This window comes from Alosa pseudoharengus, unplaced genomic scaffold (assembly GCF_046254945.1).
Source record: "Alosa pseudoharengus isolate Yale_2024_CS ecotype anadromous, Long Island Sound unplaced genomic scaffold, YU_APseudo_1.1 YU_APseudo_1.1_scf_18, whole genome shotgun sequence".
NCBI classification, from domain to species: Eukaryota; Metazoa; Chordata; class Actinopteri; order Clupeiformes; family Clupeidae; genus Alosa; species Alosa pseudoharengus.
The window spans coordinates 22,903,216-22,925,715 of record NW_027468650.1 but is presented as its reverse complement, the minus strand read 5'-3'; the positions used below and the strand labels follow the sequence as shown (position 1 = coordinate 22,925,715).

The 22,500-nt window shown below is 44.0% G+C and overlaps 3 protein-coding genes across 5 annotated transcripts in view; 2 read left to right on the top strand and 1 right to left on the bottom strand.

Moving 5' to 3' along the window:
- dlec1 (DLEC1 cilia and flagella associated protein) overlaps positions 1–5,520 on the top strand; it is a 30,366-nt gene extending 24,846 nt beyond the window's left edge. Inside the window, exons 28-38 of one of the 2 annotated variants that reach the window (XM_076290593.1) lie at positions 1–26; positions 515–738; positions 949–1,104; positions 1,222–1,344; positions 1,683–1,777; positions 2,344–2,431; positions 3,018–3,248; positions 3,653–3,814; positions 4,237–4,390; positions 4,770–4,869; positions 5,117–5,520. The exon at positions 1–26 is cut by the window's left edge and continues 45 nt beyond it. In XM_076290593.1, coding sequence (XP_076146708.1) covers positions 1–26; positions 515–738; positions 949–1,104; positions 1,222–1,344; positions 1,683–1,777; positions 2,344–2,431; positions 3,018–3,248; positions 3,653–3,814; positions 4,237–4,390; positions 4,770–4,869; positions 5,117–5,228 — 1,471 coding nt within the window. In that variant the 3' untranslated portion in view covers positions 5,229–5,520. Of the gene's footprint in view, positions 27–514; positions 739–948; positions 1,105–1,221; positions 1,345–1,682; positions 1,778–2,343; positions 2,432–3,017; positions 3,249–3,652; positions 3,815–4,236; positions 4,391–4,769; positions 4,870–5,087 lie in introns of both variants that reach the window. The other variant, XM_076290594.1, reaches the window with a different exon arrangement.
- On the bottom strand, positions 5,291–11,203 carry acaa1 (acetyl-CoA acyltransferase 1). Of its 2 annotated transcripts, none has more exons than XM_076290597.1 (12): positions 11,072–11,203; positions 10,257–10,350; positions 10,091–10,148; positions 9,926–10,005; positions 9,770–9,812; positions 9,320–9,418; positions 8,869–8,949; positions 8,501–8,691; positions 7,806–7,985; positions 7,051–7,106; positions 6,731–6,876; positions 5,291–6,315 (listed from the first exon to the last, which is right to left on the bottom strand). In XM_076290597.1, the coding sequence occupies exons 2-12, from the start codon at positions 10,315–10,317 to the stop codon at positions 6,240–6,242; spliced, it is 1,071 nt and encodes a 356-aa protein (XP_076146712.1). In that variant the 5' UTR covers positions 10,318–10,350; positions 11,072–11,203; the 3' UTR covers positions 5,291–6,239. The 2 variants fall into 2 exon arrangements, with proteins under 2 accessions (XP_076146712.1, XP_076146711.1); XM_076290596.1 differs by having other exon boundaries at positions 10,860–11,186.
- Positions 11,204–11,729: 526 nt separating this feature from the next.
- The window catches only part of map3k22 (mitogen-activated protein kinase kinase kinase 22), a 55,222-nt gene continuing 44,451 nt past the window's right edge, over positions 11,730–22,500 (top strand). Inside the window, exon 1 of the mRNA XM_076290592.1 lies at positions 11,730–12,110. The gene's annotated coding sequence lies outside the window, so the exon portion shown is untranslated. The remainder of the gene's footprint in view (positions 12,111–22,500) is intronic.

Sequence of the window (22,500 nt, the reverse complement as noted above, 5' to 3'; positions counted from 1 at the left end):
GCGCTTGAACAACACCAGCCCTTATGGTAAGACCTGCTGTTGGGTAATTTAGTTCCATGATAAATATCTTTAGAATGATAGAGAATAGCTTAGTGCTGTAGGCGAAAGTGACATGCCTAATGACTGTGTAAAACCCTTTTTTTGCTGTGGTCTTTCTAGTCTAGCAGAGTACTTAAGATTTATTGCTAATGTTGTCAGGAATTAATTTGATATTTTCTTATGTATGAGCAAGTGTGTAGTTAGTGACATTTACTGTAAATGATGTGTATTACATCAGACTGTTGTAAAGCATGTGGCTACATATTGATAGATCTTTATATTTCAGAACTATACGTTGGTTTATTTACAGTTATAGAGTTGTTATAGAGGGGTTGTTGTCCTCCTGTTGGACCTGGGTGGCTGTAAGGTAGATAGATAGATAGATAGATAGATAGATAGATAGATAGATAGATAGATACTTTATTGATCCCCAAGGGGAAATTCAGGATTCAGGAAGGTGTCTACCTGCTGTTAGATATCCGCCTGGACTGGGAGACGTTTAACCGCACGCAGGGTGACCGTAAGCTGGTGGATCTGCTGGTGGCGTATGGAGAGCCCTTCCCCCTGAAGGACAGAGACGGGAACGAGGTGGTGGGATGCCCTCCCTCCTCCGGCGATAGCCTCCTTCCACCCTGGGGCCAGAGGCAGAGCCACACCGCCAGCACAGAGGAGACCTGCTCCTGCCCGAGGACCTGCTCTGTGAGTTGTGTCGCCCGTAGCCACCTTTTAGTCATGATGCCAGTTATTATGTATCAGTCAAAAATCAGACCTAGTGCAGGACTTTATAAAATACAATACCTACATTCCTCTTTACCACTTCCTCTGACATTGCCCTTGAGAGTAGGGGCCTCCATGTCTTCTTCTGGTGTTTTCCATCATCTTATGAACCTGGTCCTGTGTGACTGGCAGGGGGACGGAGAGAGACCAGAGGAGCTGGAGGAGGATGAGGAGGAGAGGATGTCTCTGGACCTCAAAGCTCCACAGAGGAAGCTCTTCACTGTGCTCATCAGGCCGCATGAGGGCAACCCTTCTGATTACCCATACTGCATCACTCCACAACAGATGGTATGTATCCCCAACAACTCAGGACTGAACTGACACTGACACCCATGGACGGAAACTGACTCCTAGGAACCATAGGAAATGAGGACACGGAGATATATTGCCATCATGTTATTCCAGGTAGTGCCAGCAGGAGGCAGTATCACCATGCATGTGTCCTTCACCCCTCTGACGTTCTCTGGGTCGTCCGGTGATGCCAGGTGTGAAGGCTTCGCTCTCGGCTTCATGAGTCTGGACTCCAAGGTAGCACACAGACACAAACACACACACAGACCATCTGCGGCTGCCAGTACCTGTCTTAACTCTCACCTCAGGCATTTGCCTGTCCTGAGACATGTACTAGTGGGAATTCCTGGTTCAGGGAAAGTTGAGAGTGGCTATTTGTTTTTGTCAGCCATCCTAATTTATCAGTTTGTGTTATCTTTAGCTATTTGTTTACGTAAAATCATAAAACCTAGTGCAAAAAAAGAACTATGGTAGTACTTTACTGAGGCACCATAGTGACCTACTGCCCTTTCTGATACTGACCGATATACATCAATAAAGTGCTAATTTTTAGCGTTTGTCCTGTCTTGGTTTAGATGGCGGCGTGTATCCCTGGGAAGGTGGAGCGGCCACAGGGACATAAGGTGGACCCTCTGCACCTGGAGCTCCACGCCTCCGTCAGACCGGCCATGTGAGGGACTGGACTAGACTGGGCCAGATGCTGGCCTTGTTATCCATGCTATGCAAATGCTCTGTTCTCCTAGGGCCCTAATTCTGGCTGCATGAAATTGGCAGTTTGGCGTTGACAGTAAATTGGTAGTTTGGAATTGATCTTGGGAATGAGAATGAGATTTGAGAATGACTTTGTTTTGACTAGGTTTTGTTATTCCTAACAACGCATATATTTTCAGCAGCAAGTCTTTGATGCATCGCTGTACTAATTTAATAGATTCTGTCGCTCAATTTGGATCTCTCCCAGTGTGTGTGTGTGTGAGTGTATGTGTGTGTGCATGGTTTATGGTTTTGTGTGTTTGTATTGTTGTATTAATTTGTCTTGTGTATGTGTTCTTTTGTGTGCTTGTGTGTGTATGTACTGTGTGTGTGTGTGTGTGTGTGTGTGTGTGTGTGTGTGTGTGTGTGTGTGTGTGTGTGTGTGTGTGTGTGTGTGTGTCTGTGTGTGTGTGTGTGTGTGTGTGTGTGTGTGTGTGTGTGTGTGTGTGTGTGTGTGTGTGTGTGTGTCTGTGTGTGTGTGTGTAGTCTCTCCGTGCAGATGGATGAGGACGAGGATGTGCTGGTGTTCCAGACCGTGGCGAGCGATTTGATAGAAGAAGACCCCAAAGAGACGGTGCGTTTGATAGGGGTGCCAGTGGAGAAACCACCTCAAAAGAAAACCCTCTTTTGGTCTAAAAACACCAACGCTTCCACTGCTATCAGCCTAAAATCAAACGCATATATCACTACAGATTAATGTCACCACAGATCTGGCTAGATGAAAAAAGATAAAGTGCCCTTTGAGGAAGCCTATCGCAAAATGGAAACTGGTCGGCGTTATGTGGCTGGAATATGAAAGCTGTTCATCTTGCCCCAGAGATAAGTTATCGAGTACTGAAGTCTGTTAATGAAAAATTCAACTCACTACTTAACTAATGGGCATGAGTATGTCATAGATGGAAAAGATGTGTGTGGTGGCCCAGGGGGAAATTAAGTTTGTTTTATCAAGTAAAGGTGTTTTAACATGATACCCTACATGAATGCCAAATGGGATTTTTCCTGACCACTTAGATCCATCGATCAAAGAGCACTTGCAGCGTTAACATGAAAACACACACCCGAGAGGCACCACCTGCCTGCATCTGACTGGATAGGATTTTTTTTTTGGGGGGGGGACATGGCATTTTTATTTATTTCATTTTTTGCTTTCTCTGCCTCAGCTCTCAGTGAAGCAGGAGACGGTGGTGGTGCGGTCACTGAGACTGAGGAACACCACGGAGATGGCGCTGGCCTTCCGACTGAGCACCCAGCCACCTTTCACCGTGCTACAGCCGCAGCCACAGACGCAGCCTCCAGGCCGGGGCAGGACCTCCACCGGACACAGCCATGACCATAGCCACAGCTCCGCCGAGAGCCAGCCACTGCTGCTGCGGCCGCAGGACAACATGCAGGTGTGCTGGGCGGCTACTGAGGGGCGGGACTCTCTCCTGCCGCCTCCTGGTGGGCCTTTTAGATACAATGTGACACCAGCTCTGCTGTGCTCTAAAACCCATTATGGCTTGTGCCATGTTTGCTGCTTGTGTTGAGCAAAGCTCTGGCCAATGCAGCGGAAATCATTCTGTATCTGAAAGATTCGTGGTCATAGTTTGTATTAAATAGATATTGTTTGTTAAGATTGTAGTTTCCCATATACTGTATGGATTGAGTCTAGTCCTAGCCTCAAAGTCTTTATTGAGGGAGATTTTCACTGAAGCTCTCTCCTAGTCTAGGACTTTGTTCCATCCTTATATTCATGGCCAACCAGCCCTAACAATGGTTTTCTGAAAGTTTTTTTTTCGGTGGGTTTGATTGGTAGGTGAAAGTGGCATTCCACAGCTCGCTGTCTCTCCTGGCCTATCTGGAGAGGCCATGCGAGGAGCTCCCGCCCTCCGTGTCTGTGCTGCGAGGCGACTCTGGAGAGACCAAGCTGCAGTTCCAGCAGAAACTTGTGGTGGAGTACAGCAACAACAGCCAACAGGTCTGTCCCATCACACACTCACTCACTCGTCCTCTAGAGTTGGTCACTGCACCAATGTACTGTGGACGTCTCTTAGTTTTCATTATAACTTTTGTGTTATATTTTATTTTGTATGTTGTGTGGATTTACAATTAGGCATTGTAGGGCATTGGGCATTGCAATACGGTCCCACAGCAGTGGAAGACTATACCACTAAATATCAGACTCTAGCCATTTAGCAGATATTTGTATTTAAAGCAAGTGAGACATAGCATGGTGTGTTTAAATAATAGCATTTAACCTTTCCAGAAATCCTATAGGCTATCAGCCCATTTCTTTGAACATTTACTGTGTACGTCATATATGTATAGGATATTTATAGTGACTTAACCTGCCTTTGATTGTCTCACCTACTGTTACTGCATCTGTTCCCCTCTGCGTAGGCTGTGCCCCTGGTTGCCTGTCTGTCGGTGCCCTCGCTGCATGTGTCCAGCAGCAAGGTGGACTTTGGGACGTGCTATGTGGGACAGACTCAGGTGCAGGAGCTGCACCTCAACACCAGAGGAAGCTCCTGCTGCTATTGGAGTGCAGCCATAGGTAACCAAAGGCATCATGGGAAAGAGAGTTTTGGCACAATGCTGTCATCCTGCAAGCTGTGGAGAAATGTGAAAAATAGCACTATGGGACAATTGCTGCTCTATAAACAGATATGGGTGTTATTAGCTTACAATCACCCCAAGCACCACAATCCCCTCATGTTAACAGAACATAAAACAATAATGATGTGAGTTTAACTTTCATTAGAATGAGATTCTCAGACAAAGGAAGATGATATTTGTGTTTGTCCTTTCAATCATAAGAGCACTGTGGGTGCAGTTTAAACATACAGTACCTCAGTGTAATATGCAGTAAGCATCACTTTATGTGGCATGGTAAGGTAGAGGCTGTTAGTGATCAGTGGACTCTATGACTGCAGAAAGTGATGGTGGGAGCAGCACGTTTCAACTCAGCCCAGACAGAGGAGTACTGCGGCCACTAGAGAACCAGCAGGTCTTACAGCTGAGCTTCACGGCCAGGTACCCCACTTCTCACCTCTCACTCACTACAACACCACCTCCACGTAGCACTGAGCTCTTCCCATTACTGCTGTGTACTACTCTCATTTCATGGTGCATTGCTTCCAGTTAGACTTAGCATCATGAAATGTCAGTCCTGTGCATCCATTATATTCTTTGCAGTTATTATCTGTCGACTCTAAAGCTAAACTAATAAGGAATGCTTACAATCACTTCAGCCTTCACACAGCAGGCCTGTTTCCCACAGCAACCCGGAGGAGTACAAGGCCACTGTGACAGTGAGGGGGAAGCTGAGGGAGCCGCAACTCGTCCTGCAGGTGCAGGGAAGAGGCTCGCACGACGAGAGATACATGAAGTAGCCAGCCGACCGCTGCTGCTGCTGCTGGAGACCACTGGTCCAAAGGATACTCAGCACAGCACAGATAGTATTGATTTATTTTGATGTCTGGATGCATAAAGCAGCACAAAAATCGATTTGGTCTGAGACTCTCCATCAGCCCTTTTCAGTATGCATTTCCAGATCAATAGTTTGTGCCTTGCATTACAGTAGCAGGTGTGGTACAGTGGCCTTTTCATTTCTTGCGTGTATGCACTTACATGTCAGAATGTTGTACAAACAGCATCTAATATTTAATACATGTTACAACATTACATCAATTTGTTTTATTATCTTTAATGATTACTATTAGTCATGATTTTTATAAAATTGACAAACATTCTTCTCATAAATTGACAAAAAGTCTAGCTCAATAAGATTGAAATGAACTGAAACATGTAATGGTTATTTAGGACAAATAAAAGACAGTGGCTGGGCCAGCGATCTGCCTGCCTTCCATGGTTCTGTCCTGGCAGGCATCAAGGCTGGAACGCCACAGATGCGTGAAACTCAAACCTTTCCATCTGGACCTTAAGAGATGCTCGTAGCCAAGGCAAATGACACAAACTCACTTCCCATAACAATTCAGTCTCATTTGGTGAATTTGAAGTCTTAAATCATCCCTGAATTTGTTAGCATATCTATTAAGTCATATTTATCCAGTTTAGTCATGTACATCTTTGATATTAATGACTTACAAGTGGAGGCACTTAAAGTGAATGTTGCATTCCAAAGCAATCTGAAAGGTTTTTACGTCATCTGTTAAATGCATTTGCAGAATCAATCATGGTTCATTTCCATATTACAATGAAATGCATCATGTCAAATTTACTTGACATTGCCAGGAAGATGTACCTCCATAGCAACATCCAAATCTATGCTAGTGTTAATGCAGGCGTATTGCAGATATAGCCATGAGGGGTGCTGTGACTGTATCATCACAATTGCTCAGTCTTTCCATAGAGGACACATCCAGCTCCTAGAGTGCTGGCCATCATGGTCCAGGATATTCAAAGACGGCAGCTGCCCCCATCCCTGTGCCGATACACATGGACACAACACCATAGCCCCTGAAAGAGGGCACACAATGTCATCAAACAACTCTCCTGATCTACCTCGAACCTTAACGTCAGAATTATACAACATTAGTAAAATTCCATTCATAGTTTTTATATAACAGTTATTAAACAGGTGCTCTCATGCAAATGACTAATGTCATAAAAATTTTGAAAGTGTGATCTACAAGCCTATAACAGCTGATAAAAGCAAGACGAAACTGAGAAAGCCCTTATGAAGGGCTCTTTTGGAGAACACCTTCAAGGGTTCTGTTGTTATCATCACAGCATTTCTCTGAATTTATGCAGGGAAAACTCCATGTGGAAACTTGGAAACAGTGAGAGAAGTCCATAGAGTAACATTCACTACAAAATACTTGGGCTGAAAAGAACAAGCCTTCTCAGCGGAGTGTGACCAACAGTGTCTCACCTGCGGCCCCTGCGTTTGAGCTCGTTCAGCAGGGTGACAACCTGACGGGCCCCCGTGCAACCCAGAGGGTGGCCAAGGGCGATGGCTCCTCCGTTAGGGTTCACCTTTTCCAGGGGAATGCCCAGCTTCTCCACACAGTAGACCGCCTGGAGCAACACATGGTAGACAGACACACAAGGCTTTGAATGACACCAATGGAATACCACCAGAAGTTTTGATGTTTGAATTCTAATAAAATGGACGCAAGGACGGTTAGTGCAGTCCGATAGTGCAGATGACACACACACACACTCATCTGAAACTTTTTAACAATGTCTTACCTGACTTGCAAATGCTTCATTAATCTCATACACATCAATATCATCCACTGTCAAACCTAAGAAAGAGTAAGAGTAAGAGTAACAAAATTGATTAACATTTGCATACTGTTGCAAAAATGGAACATTCATACTTGTGCAGCTGACGAAAAGATGAATTGTTCTTCAATGGTGCCCTAAATCTAGTCAGTGAAGAGGTGATTTTTTATACTGAGTGTGATGAGGCTTTGTCTGCTCATTCCAACTGACCACATTAACTTAAAGGGGCTGTGTGTGACATTCTGTAGAAATTGACAATTTATTGGTCTAGAATGGACCATTAAGCATGGTGGAGACCGGCGCCGACATTCGATTTCTTAGACCCTATTTTTCTCAATACAACCCCTGTACATCAGTGTAGAACTCTGCTGCCACCTGCGCTGGTGTGCGGGGTTGTATTGAGAACAATGTTGTCTCAGTAATTCAATGTCAAACGCGGAGTGCACTGCACTCATGTCGGCGCCGATGTCCACAGCACTTTACAGTACATTTGTGACAGGAGTCTGCTATTTAATACAGTGGCACACCAGGTAAGGAATGGTATGACAAGAGAGACAGCCTCGTGCTGGCTGGCTGGCATTTTTTACATTATGTGAAAACATTATGTTGTTTCTTCATCTTTTTGGAATGTTTTAACTAAAAAATAAAACAAATAGACCCTTTTAGGAGAGAAATCCCCTGTAATGTACAGAAAAAGGACTCGGACGTCTGTGTTTCACCTGCTTGTTCCAAGGCAGCCGGGATGGCATAGGCAGGTCCGATGCCCATCACGTCTGGGGGCACCCCTACCACGGCACTGGCCCGGAGGACCCCCAACACGGGCAGGCCCAGGGCCTCCACAGCCGAACGCCGCCCCACCAACACTGCGGCTGCGCCGTCACTCACCTGGCTGGCGTTACCTGTAGTAGTAGCAGCTTTAGTTTAATGCCATATCAGCATCATGAAACAATATAAACTAGAGATTAAAACAAACCAGAGATTAAAACAAAACAATGAAATTGTATAGATAAAACAGATTCTTTAAATCTGTTCAAAATTTTAAAAAAAAATCCAGGAATGGTATTGCCTGTAGGGGATGAGATCCCGAACACCATCTCAAGCCGCATAACAGTAACTTCCTGGGAATCAGATGAACCCAAGAGGCTGGGCTTTGGCAAACCCGTTTGGACACAGTCCCACAGAAACTGATCTCCATCCAGTCGAAAATAGTTTCATTTAACTGCTGGTTAAGACCTCTTGGAAATTGATCCAGTCCGAGGCTAATACCTCAGAACCATAGACTGTGTAAAATAGCTTAGAACCAACGCAGGACAATATGTATTATAGGACCCAAGTTGCATTGTACCATACTTTAGTAAACAAAAGCTACATGTTTTGTCTTTAACGGGAAAGGTGATGAGCATGCCACACTGACCAGCGGTGGTGCTCCCATCGGGTTTGAACGCCGGTCTGAGTTTGGCCAGCCCCTCCAGTGTAGTGCCCGGCCGAACGCCGTCATCCTTGGTGACAGTGATGGCGCGCTCTGATCCGCTGTCGTCCACAAACTTGGTGATGACCGGAACAATCTCTGAATCAAACAAACCTTGCTTTTGGGCCGCCGCAGCCCTATTTGATAACAGAAAAGAGTCATTGTTTCATCTCAGGGATTATTACTGCAGACTCACAACAATGTTCTGCCATCATAAAAAAAACAACACCCATAAAAGTCTACAGAGTGTAGAAACATTTCTCTGGTATGCTTGACTGAAAAGTGTATCAGTGTCTATTAAATGGCCGCCTTACTTTTGCTGAGAGCTGAAGGCAAAAGCATCCTGTTTCTCTCTAGTGATGCCAAACCGCTCTGCCACATTCTCCGAAGTAATTCTGCAAAAAAATGTGCACAAACAATGACCAGTTGTTTTCAGGACTTTCCAGTTGAATCATTAGTAAAAACAATACTCCCCATTAAATTTGCATGTCACAATGAGTATGGTTTTAGATATCAATGTGAGTTTTGTAGGCAAAGCAGGCTAACATTAACAATGTTGTCAATCCAGCCTCTCTCTGTAACAATCTTTGTCCAATGACATTTTGTTCTTCCTCAAAAATGTGTGCTAAAAAAAGTGCTTTCCAAACATCTTAGGCTTGCCTTTTTTCAGTACATTTAGATGTCTGAAAAAAGGTCCTTGCACTGAATATTGATTTTCCTCGTGGAGATCCACAAAAGAACAATGAGCAGTTACTGTGCCCTTACCCCATAGGGACGATGCAGTCACGAGCCTTTTCATTGTCCATGAGCCTGGAGCTCACGTCTCCAGGATTCCCAACAGAACGCAGTGACATGCTCTCCATGCTGCACACAAACAAGCAAGGAGGAGTCAGGGATTCGGAGAAAAGCCACAGAAGTATATTCACAAAAACATATGTTCAAGCCGAGTACAAACTGTAGATTATGGGTCTTAGAAATCCCCAGACATAATTTAAATGCCTAATGTCCTAAATAAAACAAAACTCACTGATCCAATAATCTGCCATCACCTAAACCACAATCTAGGACAGTGTCCTGTACCCTTAATGAAAGCAGTGGCTGGTGGTCTTGAAATCTTAATTTATCTGACTGTTAAAATGTCTCTGACTGAAAATAATAGTGTTTTTTGCAAGGTGGTGGCTTGGCCTTTCTTATAATGTACTGGAGAAAACATACCCACACGCAAGCCCAAAGTCATAAGATCCATTTCGAATTCCTCCTGTTAATTGAGTGTAATAGGAATGTATAGTTCTTTGTTTAAATTGCACATGTTCTCAGAGCATAAAATGTTAAGAATAAAGACTCAATTTTAATATTTGAAAATAGTCCCACCAGCAATATTGAATAGTGCCTGAAGTCCAGATGAACACTGTCTGTTTACAGTGTAGACTGACACAGTCTCGGGGATCCCACTTAAAAGAAGAATTAAGTAGATATCAGACACCATGTCACTTCACATAGTGGTATGCTTGCATTGGTAGCCCAGCAAATTCTTACCTCAGAAACTGGGCTATCCTCGCAACTAGTGCACCTGCTCCTGGCTGCAATACATTCCCTTAAGAGAACATAGAGTCAAATACATCAGATACAACCATCAATGCATCACAAAATAGGCCTATTGTACTCCTAATAAATAACTTGTGTAGTGCAGTAGTTGTCTCACCAACACATATGTCACCCAATTTGCCAGGTGACAACTCAACATCCTTTAAGACGGCTGTCATGACAGTGCTGAGGAGCTCGTCTGGAGTTGTATCCTGAAACAGCCAACCCATAAAGCACCATTAATACAGGTAAAAAATCAAGTTCCTGGATCCATCAATGCCATAGCATATTACATGTCCTAAAGTACCTTGTAATTAACTGTTACATGTTTGGCAATGAACCTTTTTCACAACAGTCATTTTGACATTAAATATATGGCAGGCCCAGGTGTTGTGACTACTATTTCGTGTAAAAAGGGCTATAATTTATCAATAAGTAGGCCAACAATGTTACAAGATATGTGCGTATTAGCTGGCGTGTCAGTACGCCCTTTATTATAGCAGTGTAATTAGGACACCTAAAGTAAAGTTGGACAATTAAAATGGCTTCTGGCTTTTACTCACTCTGCATAGTTTTAATACTATTTATCACATGCCTGCAGAAAATGCAATTGCCGACAACTGCTTGTAGCCTACTGTATGAATCAGAACAGAAGGACATTCAATGGCAACACTAATAACATGGTTATAGGTGGTTAATGCAAGACCATAGCGTATCTTACTTTGAATGACCCTCGTTTCGCTCTTCCTATTGCTGTGCGCAATCCATGAACCACAACAATGTCATCTTGATTAGCTATCGACACCGCGCACGGTGATAGCTCAAGCACTGGCTGACCAATTATCTCTTTAGGTGAAGTAAGATGCCCCGAAACAACTCTTACTCTCTCCATGACTACCAGGCAATAAATCTTGGAGGCTACAAGAAACAAACCTTCAGTAGTACAACAGAAACACGGGTAGGCCACTGAAATGTATGCTCGGTGATCTTTAACCAGCCTGGCAGAAAACTAAATGCGATTGAACTTTGATGCACTTGACACTTCCGTATTTCCCGGATAGACAATGGAAAGAATATAGGGACAAAAATGATGGTAACGCGTTTGTGTATTTGGAAGCAACAGCCCTTAGCCGAACTACTGCAGACTGCACTCTGCATCAGTCAATGAAAAAAAGTGTAAAATACATTTAGGGCATTCCAGGAAATGCCGATGACTAGCCAAAATCCTGTTTATGAAAACATTAAGAAAATAGACCTACATGTAGCCTATACGCAACGTGAAGGAATAATCGGTTAGGAAAAATCCCTTAGTCTATCATACCGAACTAATTAAAGCCTACTACGGTTATATGTATATATATATTTAAGTTTGAAAAGCTTATAACACTAAAAATGTATTTCTCTATCTGAAAATATTTATAGCCCTACACATCAATTGGCTGGTGTGCTTCACTTACTACAGGAACACGCACTGAAGGGACTGTCCTTTGGAGGGCAGCAAAATCTACTAGGTTCATGGAGCCGACTGGAGCCTACCTTCCAGCGTCATCATTTCCTGAACCTCACGTTATTGCTGACATCAGAACCGATGCTCTTGGAAAAACTCAGTTCTGTGTGAGCGCAGCCGAGCGAAGACAAGAAACTTTCTCTCTGACAGGAGTCGTGGTTATAGTTCTGCAGCGCTCAGATTGCTACGGTCGTTGGATCATTGAGTTTTCGAGACTCAAAATATCATACCTACTCCACATCCATGTCGTCGCGTTCGGACTTTTAGTGGACATATCTACGTTTACGCACGCAGTCTCTCAACTGTAGGGTATGCAGTTTCCGGATCTTCCCGTTTGAGCGTCGATTTTGGAGATCAGTTGGACTTTTCCATTGGCCTTTATTCTTTTGTGATTTGATTTTTTCGACCGACACCTGGCATTTTCTTTAAGTGTTAACAGTAGGATGGAGACACGCAGGTAACAAGGTGAGTTTTAGCCATGCATTATTGTCAGTTATCGTAATGTTTAGGTGTCAATGCAAAGAAGAAACACAAGGAAAGCTATTTAGTGGGCATTGATTAGACTAATAATGTTATGCACAACCTGTCATTCGTGCGCATTAAGAGGCCATTGATTGTTGTATTTCCAGATATCGATAATAATATTATAGATAATAATAGCCTAACGATAATAGATCTGTATTGACTATGCGTCTTTTCTCCATTTGATACATCGTCGTCACGACAGCCAGAGCATAGTTTTACGTATAATACAGCAAAACTTTCAGCTTAACGCATGATTTATCTGCATTCAGAATAGGCCTACTCCATGAATGCATATAGCAAATGCACTACTATATTTAAAGCTTATTTCGCGCGCGCGCGTGTACGAAGCAGTCATATGTATCCGATGCCATTCCAAGTTTAAGTGTGAGTAATGGAAAGGGGTAGGAAACAAACCCATGCTTATGACGCACATCATCCACACAAGCTCAAATCATAGTCAAACGATTTATTGACCTTATTATAAGAGCCACAAGTGGTCAGAGCAGCCATGTTCGTTTTAACCAGAGTGCCCCAAATGTCCCTCTCCTGCATATTGCTTTTGTCAACTCAGTCACAGGAAATGGGTTGCTTCTATTGTATTTAAGGCCTGCAAATCACAGTGGAATGACTGCATTTATAGGGCATTCACTGGTAATAAAATACATAAAGTCAATACAATAGTATATTATAATTATTATTTTTTTTATTTTATTGAATCTAATACCATGGCACTATCATGAAAACCATATGTCCTTAAATAACACCTGATATTGATTGTACTGCCAATTTCCTGATCTTCTCTCTAATTGTTAAATCTCTCCAACTATTAAATGCATGTTCTGACATCATCCCTACACAGTCAATGTCATGCACCTATTAATGTGTTTGTGACCCCTGTGTGTAAGTCTCCCTCTGAACTTTATGCTCTGTTTGATACAAATAGCACCAGTTGATCTTTCTTGGGTGACTCGGTTTACCCAGGTGTCATGCAGTTGACCCAGGCCTAGGTGTGTGCCTGTCAGCCATGGGTTGGGCGAGACAGAACCAGGCCAGGCCAATCAGTGCAGGGGCCAGGCCAGGCCAGGCAAAGAAGGGGCAGAGCTGGGCCTCACAAGACAGGAATAGGAACAGGGCCTTGGCAGTGAAGGAGGGGAAAGTCAAACTGTCAAGTAGAAAACACCCAAAAGATAGGCGCGGCCTCCACTACAAGCCCTATGGGCCCTGAGGCCGATAACGGTGTCAGAGAGAGAGAGAGCATGGACTGCCAACAAGGGACAGGAAGCAGAAGTGGTTTCTCAGTTTGTTACGTCAGATCAGTTGAAATGGTTTGACCCCAGAGGTTATCGCTCCGCCTGCAGGCATCTCTTAAGGTCTCTCAGGACCCGATCCGGCTGGCTCACTGTTTGGACAGACAGTTGCCCAAGGATGGTGTCTTCAGAGGTCTACTGTCTAATGTGCCTCAGCAAACAGGACCTGACTGTTATTTTCATAAAGGTCACAGACAAGCAATCGAGTTTATCACATCCGCTATCGGGGTAGATACCTGATCGTCTGAGGTTATCATAATTTAAAAGTAACCTCAATTCCTCATATTTTTTGCTATCTTTCCTTCTGACGTGTCAACTTATTTAGCTGATAAAGCCTACCTGAACATTCCACTGTATTTTTAGATCTGGATTTTAAGAACTATCACTTACCCTATCCTGTTGATCAGCAGACTATGAACAACTGCACTGGCATCAGAATTCTGGAGAAAGGGACTTTTTTTTCTTTTAACGGGGCGCTCTCAACAGCAGATGACCACATAGCACTGAGATGGTGTGTTTAGATTCTGGTTTCCATGGCAATGGTAGTTATCCTCTTTGAGCCAGCTGTCTCAGTCACTGTAAAGACAGCCTCGGTGAGCCAGCAAGCAAACTCAAGCAACCAAACACCCACTCTCTCTCTCTCTCTCTCCCTCTCTCTCTCTCTCTCTCTCTTTTTCTCTCTCTCTCTTAGAGGATAGGGACAAAGGTCAAAATGACTCATGCTCTGTTCTGCAGGGATAACTATATTGCTATATTGTTACTGGGTCATTTAGTGCAGTGTTTATAATCCAGTCATTATCATTCCATTGAGGATATGTTCCCATAGTTTATCCTCCTATCAGTAAATGGTAAAGCACTGATACACGTGTGTACACTTATTTGCCTATTGATGCAGTTGTGCTGTATGTATAATAAATAACACACTTTGGTGAGGTGAGTTCTGGACACCTATGTCTCTGACTGGAGCCTTACATAGACTCCTGGTGAAGGTAACCCACTGCTCAAGGGCTTCAGAGGAAAACACAGGCTCTCCCCTCTTCTGTGGGTTGTGTGTCCGAGTTTCTCCTTTCTCGCACCAGGTTGCTACTCTGCGTTGGTGCCTGCGAGCAGGAAACGTTCCGTTTGAGAAGAAACAGCGAGAAGAAACAGCGGCCTCTGAGATCAGGGTCGTTTACAGAGGGAGCCGGTATTTATCTCTGTCAAAATATGTCTTGTCTGCTGGCAGACAGATAATTGATGTCGGCTTCTGTTGGAGTGGTTTCGACTATTTTTAGAATCTGGCCTTTGATTTTGACGGTGTGAACTTGGTGTCTATACTTGGTCGCCTTGAGGCACTTGATCATTGATGCAGAAATCACTTCTTTTTTTCATAAAAAAATAGACTAACTGTGTTATCATCGCAGTTTTCTATGACTGTAGCCTGCTGCTGTTTAAAATGGGTCAAAGGTTGTTAACGTAATACCCACTCCATGATCATACCTGATCTGTGTACAGTGGAGGTGTGTTCAAATGCTGTGCCCAGTGATTTGTGTGAATCTCTTGTTTACCTTTTGTTGTCAGTGTCAGAGGTTGAGCATACTTCTACGCGTGAAGGTGCATATTTATTTAGTATGGCATTAACAGTGGCAGTCAACACCTTAAGGTGTGACATTCCTCCATTTTGCCTTATCTGCATGCATTATGTTCAGCCACCTGGACATAGTGTCATCCTTTAAATGGAATTGGGTATGCATCCATACAGTATTTTTGGTGTTGATGCAGCTATAGCTGACTTGAGCTCGAACTATGAATGTACTGCTTCATTGTTCACAGGGGTGTGAAGATGAAGCTGGTTAAATTCAGTGGTAAAGTATCATACCTTGCTGTGTTAAGGGATGGAGCTGGTAGTTGGGGTAAGGGGAGTGCGGCGCCTGTCTTCACAGTGCAGCTGTGGGGGGAAGTGAGGTGGGGGAGGCTGTTCTTGTCACATTTCCCAGAACTCTGTGGCTGACAGCACAGGTTATGAGTAATCTCAAGTGCCCACAGTGTGGCGAGTGCAAGAGGAAGGCTGCTGCTTTTAGGACAGGACAAACCTTCTGCGGTCAACTGTATGTGAGCTCTCAGCTCTCAAGACAGTGAGGTTAACACTATATGAAGAAGTTTCCATGGTCAGATGGCCATAAGAACGGAACTGATCAAGTGAGTGTGTGAGGTCACTGATTGAGGTTCTAGATGCTATCTCCTCTATTAAAGCTGATTAATCTAGTTTAAGCACACAGGCCACAACTATGAGCACTTTTGGTGATATTAGGTACAGATGACCTTGTGGGACCTTGTAGCTATAGAACATCATATCTTAAGCATGAATGTACCTGTATCATATATCTGTGAAGCTTTGTGTCTGGAGATAATAGAATGAGGTTGTACCCCGGCAGTCTGACATTCAGTTGAACTCCAGAGTTCTGGCATTTCCGTCTTTGAACCTCAAAGTGGACAATTGGCTAAAGCTTCCATGGGCACACTTGTGTGTGTGTGTGTGTGTGTGTGTGTGTGTGTGTGTGTGTGTGTGTGTGTGTGTGTGAGAGAGAGTGAGAAAGAGACAGAGAGAGAGAGAGAGAGAGAGAGAGAGAGAGAGAGGACAAAATAGCGTACCTCTAGGAGTGTGTATGTGTTGCCAGGCACTGAGATCGGCCGTCAACTATGTGCTTCCTCCCCCTCAGGGGACGTTACCAGTGCATTGTGAAAAGCCTTGTATTATTTGTCGAGCCTAGTTAAAAAAAAAGCACACTCGAGCGCACTTTCTCGTCTCTCCACGGCTGCGATAGCGTCAGTGGCAGCACAGGCAGGCATGAGGTCATTCAGCGTGAAGTTGCAGCTGGGGAGCAGTCCTCCCTCGTCAGAGGAGGAGAGGGGAAAACACCCTCGTCCCTCCGAGCCACGGCCTGCCTGGCCTTTGTTGTTTATGATTCTGTGGGAGTGACGCAAGAGCGCAGAAAACGTTGGCGCGAGAAGTCGCTTTGACTTTTTTCCATTGCTGTCCAGCAGTCTCCTTAGTCCTTAGTGCAACACACGTCCCACAACAGCACATTGATTGTTCAGACCCTGACTGTAAATTTCTCAATCGACTAGACTGGCTATTTGTTTTGTCAGGCGCTTGCTAGCGAGGCCGTGTTGTTGGAAAGGTCTCCGGACGCCGTGATTTTTACGACGTTATCCGTCTCCAAGCCTCCTACGTGCCACATTGTGAGGTAGTTCCTGATGCTCTGTAGCCCAGAACAGTCCACACACACACACACACACACACACACACACACACACACACACACACCCACAGACTCTTATTCTCATACATACACACATATGCCCTCTCTCTCTCTCTCTCTCTCTGTCTCTCTCTCTCTGTTTCTCTCGCTTTCATTCAGATGCTGTAATACTTCTAGAACACTCTAGTGGCCTCTATGGCCCAGCCTCTTTCTCTGTGGAGGAAGTGTACACTGACATTTAGCAAACAACAGTGTGGCAGTGGTTTCAGTTCCCTAATCTCCCGGATCCTGACCACGGCTGTTCAGGGATGGAGAGTAGAGAGCCTGCCAAGGAGTGGTGAGAGTGTGTGTGTGTGTGTGTGTGTGTGTGTGTGTGAGAGAGAGAGAGAGAGAGAGAGAGAGTGCTGAGAGAGTAGGATTTTGTTTGCATGTGTGCTTATGTATGTATGTATGTGTGTGTGTGTGTGTGTGTGTGTGTGCGTGTGCATGTGTGTGTATATGCACGCACGCAAGGCCAGCTCATCAGCGGCAGTGGCGTGCACGCGCGAAGAGGGCGCCCGCTCCGTGAGCAGATGGGCCGGCTCAAGATGGGCCGTTGGCGCTAGACCCAGGGCGAGTAGTTGGGGGTGGAGGAGAGAGGGGGCGAGATGTTGGAGGTGGAGGAGGAGGAGGAGGGAGGGGGTGGTGCAGAGCAGCAGAGCAGCTCCAGAGAGATGTGAGTGGCCATGTCGGGGTGCCACCTGTCCTTTGGCAGCCCTTCTGTCCGTGCCTGTGTTTGGCTGCCGTTGTTTCCCTTCTATTTTTTCCCCTCTGGACTGGCAAGAAGCGGCAAGGTCAGGAGGATCCGACTGTGTGAGTTCATGGCAAATTGGACAACTGCGCGGCTCTCTTTTTCCTGCTTAGATATATACTTACTAACAGCCATGGAGCATTTCATTGACTCATTTATACAAATGCATGTGTCACTTTGATCTGGTGGAGCGGACCACTGGCCCTGGGTAGGTAGCACTTACAATTTCCCCTGGGGATCAATATAATATTTTATATTTTATATTAAAAATAAATAAAAAGTAGTGTAGTGTAGGGTATTATAATGGTTCAGGACTCATGAGCAGCAGCAAATGAATATGGTTTGGTGCCTTGTTGGCTAGGCTGGTAGTCACGCTTAAAATACAGAATAGATACTGTGAGTGCTTGCTGTTTGTTGTTTCCGAGTGTTGCTGGCCTCTGGCCTGTCTTGTATGTTGTCTATGTACTGTATGTTTGTGGAGTCTGATCTTGTGATCGCCTTCTCTCTTGCCGTGAGCAGCCCCTCGCAAGCGCGAGTGAATAAGAGAGAGAGAGGGAGGGAGGTTCACCGCTGTTTGTTGCCGGGAAGAGTTGTTGTGAGGGCTGAAGTGCTTTGGCTTGGTCTCTGGAAACTTACAGCAAGTTCTTTGTATCTCTGTCTTGTGCCCCACACAGTTTTTTTCCCCCAGCTGACTGTCTCTGGAGAAAGCTGTGCCAGCTTGAAAAAAACATGAACTGGCATCTAATCAGCCATCTAAATGACACGCAAATGGTGAACAAGAAAGAGGGTCTTTTCAGGGCTCTGTAGACTCCTTAAATCCCTTCTCTCTCTGAGCAAATATCCAGGCGTTATTTTTTCATCTCCGCGGAATGTGTCCATGGTCATGGTTTCTTTCAACTTGGCCTTGATCCCTGCGTCGGTAAAAGCATCTTCTATTTGCATCCTTTCCATCTCCCACAAAATATATTAAGAGTCAGAGGTTTCACTTCAGAGGCTCCCATTACAGACCACAGAGTCAGGCCACTCTCTGCTTGCTGGAGTCGGAAGGTCTGCTGCTTAGCGCAGCTCTTTCCATCAATGCTAATTTATCCTTAAATAAATAGATGTTATAGCAAGGTACAGGCTGTGTTTTTCATGGCTTTGCTGGGACCTTTTTAGGCATTCAGATCGGTCAGAGGGATCAGATCGGTCATTTGGCGGAGCAGGACGAGCCAGTTCCTGAGGCAGAATGAGGCTTGTCTCTCTGGGGCTTCATGCCTATCTTTATGTTAGCTTATTTCACTTAAGCACCAGCCTCGAGGTGGAGGGATCTCTTCTCTCGCTCTCTGTCTCTTTCTCATGATTTCTCTCTCTTTCTCTGTGTGTTCTCACTCCTGCTCTTTCTATCTGTCTCTATCTCTTTCCATCTTGCTCTCTCTCTTTCTGTGTGTGTGTCTCTATCTCTTTCCATTTTGCTCTCTCTCTTTCTGTGTGTGTGTGTGTGTGTGTGTGTGTGTGTGTTAGTATGTGCTTCTACTTCACAAATCCTGATGGTGGTTCTGGCTACATGAATCCTGTCTTTTGTGTGTGAATGAATCCATGAATGGGGTAATATTTTTGAGATTGCTGGAAAGTGCACAACCTTTGGTTGGTGGTTGAGTGTGGCTGACTAATGAGATCTTAAAACGAACATGATATGGAAAGGTGTGTGTGTGTGCGAGTTGATGGTAATTTTGATACCATAGATTTAATAGAGACCCAGTAAGACCAATAGTATGAAAAATCAGGAACAGAGTTTATTTACAATGATGCGCATCAAGGGAGACAGCATGACTTCACCTAAAGATCCATCAGCTGCTCTAACTAGACAAGGAAATAGTTGGTCATCCCATCTCACGTGGACTACACGAAATCAGACCCTGATTAGTGGCAACCTGGCAATCCGAAGCAGATAGCTACTAACGCAGCCATGCAGAACAGTGAAACACTGCAAAGTCATAATATTCCCGCTTATCTCTAAATAGTCACACACAGATATACACAGGGCATAAAAAAAAAAATTATTGGGTTCCGGTTTCCGACCGACCCTGTCAATTTATGTGCGACCCAAATTTATTTTATGAGCTTGGGGAAGAAATAACACTAAATATATTAAATAAATCCACAAATAAAAGGCTAACTATAATTACATTAATTACCCCTTGCGTTATGTATAGGGATGAGCGTATTCTCTCTTTTACAAAGTAGCCTATGCACAGCTGTTCACGAAGACGATTGTTTTCGTCACTTACCAAGGCACTCGCAATTTTGTCCAAACACCGCAACTTTTTCGCAAATTTGACCAATCATCGTAGTTTCACCGTGAAATTTCACCTACCACAACAGTCCCTCGCGCAGAATATTGAGCCAGATGGCACACTTACTTCTGCACCTTTTGCATATGACACCAAAGACTGCCCTAACGTGTTCGTTCCTCTACAGTTTTGATGACAATAAATAGAAGGCTAACGTTAATGATCTGCTTACTTGCATCTCTCAACCTGGTGTTGCTAACCTACCTAGGCTATGAAAGTAAGTTAATTAAGGCCTACTTGGTTTACTGATTTTTGAGTAGGCTATGCAACCCATTGGCAAACGTTTACCTGGATATGTCCTTTTAGCTTATGTCATGTTTGCTAGCTTGTGGGCTTAGTTTGAGTAGTGCTACCAAAATCATAGAAATTAATAAAATTGCAAGACATTTACCTCTTCTATGATCCAATAATGATTTCATTCGAGTGTTTTTTTTTAACATTTATTTTAACTAATGACATAGAAGACATTCCCAATTGCATCCACATATCGTAATGCACTATGCAAAAAGTGATTTACACTCGTAGCCGAACACAGTGAGATGCAAGCCTTCCAATCCACTCAGAAATGTACTTAGGCTACTCTCACGTCCTTAAAGGGGCAGGCAGTCAATTAGACGTACACCACTAATGTAATGACATTAAACAGAAGTGTAGTCAAATAGTTTAAATCAATATGAAATTACTAGATACTTACTTGGCTATTAGTAATTATGCAGGCCACAGACTATGAATTATTAAAAAGATATGAACTTAATATGAATTACAAAATATATGAATGTATTGAAACATATGACATGATGCCATCTCTTTAGGTGACTGTCTTTTTTGGACAGTTCTACTATAATGCTTTGTGAATGACCTCAGTCAAAGCATTTTCACAAATAAAGTAGGCCTACTTTTATTTTCTGTAATCCTTACTGTTTACCTTTGATTATCCTTTTTAATAAGCATCAAGATTATCAGTGTGATTTTGGTCTTACTAACCTTAATTGCCCTAAATTTAAACTATTTTTGCAATTTTCACTTCCTCCCGCAATTTCTCCACAAGAAACAGCTAAAATCACCGCAACTTCCATCCAGGCATTTTAGGTCGCAACAGTCTCAAAAAACCTCGCGAAATCCTGGTGGGATTGATTTTCTACCTATCCCTTACTGCCACTGGAAAAAAAAAAAAAAAAAAAAAAAAATTCCCTACCGACCCATGGCCTCAACTGACAACCAACAGGAACCAAACCTTTTTTTTTTTATGCCCAGGGACAGTACAGATATCATACAGTCATTACCTAGAATCATACATTTAGTATCAAAGTGACCCACTAATGAGAAATGCAGAACATTAAACCACATATTGGAATATTGGACATAATGTTCTATTCCACTTTCTCTCAGAGTGAGGTGGGGGGGTGGGATGAAGGCGATTCTGCTTCTGCTAATTGCCGTTTCCTCCTACTGTGTGCGGTTCGCTGTTCTGTATGATAGTGAAAGTCCGTGAATGTTTTATGTGCAGAGTGAAGGACTGGTGTGTATGTGTGTGTGTGTTTTTGTGCATGTGTGTGTGTGTTTGTGTGCATGTGTGTGTGTGTTTGTGTGCATGTGTGTGTGTGTTTGTGTGCATGTGTGTGTGTGTTTGTGTGTATGTGTGTGTGTGTTTGTGTGTATGTGTGTGTGTGTTTGTGTGCATGTGTGTGTGTGTTTGTGTGCATGTGTGTGTGTGTTTGTGTGCATGTGTGTGTGTGTTTGTGTGCATGTGTGTGTGTGTTTGTGTGCATGTGTGTGTTTGTGTGCATGTGTGTGTGTGTTTGTGTGCATGTGTGTGTTTGTGTGCATGTGTGTGTGTGTTTGTGTGCATGTGTGTGTGTGTTTGTGTGTATGTGTGTGTGTGTTTGTGTGCATGTGTGTGTGTGTTTGTGTGCATGTGTGTGTGTGTTTGTGTGCATGTGTGTGTGTGTTTGTGTGCATGTGTGTGTGTGTTTGTGTGCATGTGTGTGTGTGTTTGTGTGCATGTGTGTGTGTGTTTGTGTGCATGTGTGTGTGTGTTTGGGCTGAAGGGGGGGGGGGGGGGACACTGGGTAGATGACTACTATTGTCTTGATATTCCTTTCGTGTGTCAAAATAAAGAATCGCTTCACAGATCAGGTTGACTTTGCCAGTGACAGTGTGTGTGCGAGTGTGTGTGTGTGTGTGTGTATCTAGCACTCAAAAGCATTTTCTCTGCCACTGGCTTATTTTTTTTAAAAGGGCTCTGTGTTGCCACTGTATTCCTGTGGCATGCCGTGGAGCCCTCCTTTTATCCCTCTCTGTGTGGGTTAACAATGTCTCAAGGGCAAAGGGAAGACACCCAGCCCCCCCCCCCCCCCCCAGGTTCTTTCTCTGCTGTCGACTCAAGCAGACTCCCATTCCATTTCTGTTCATTCCTGGAATACCAGAGCAGAGTCAGTCAGTTACCCAGGTGTCACTCCCCAACCTGCTTTTGTCCCTTAAGACCGCACAAGACCAACTGAAGTCCATTATTATTGAAGTCCTCTTATATGCTGTAACTCAATGCCGTGGGATGTGAGATATATGGTACACAGTATCTATAAACAGATGCATTTGATTATGTTCCATTCAGTCCGTAAATACAGTCACCTTTGTAATGGAACACCAGTTGATTGATAA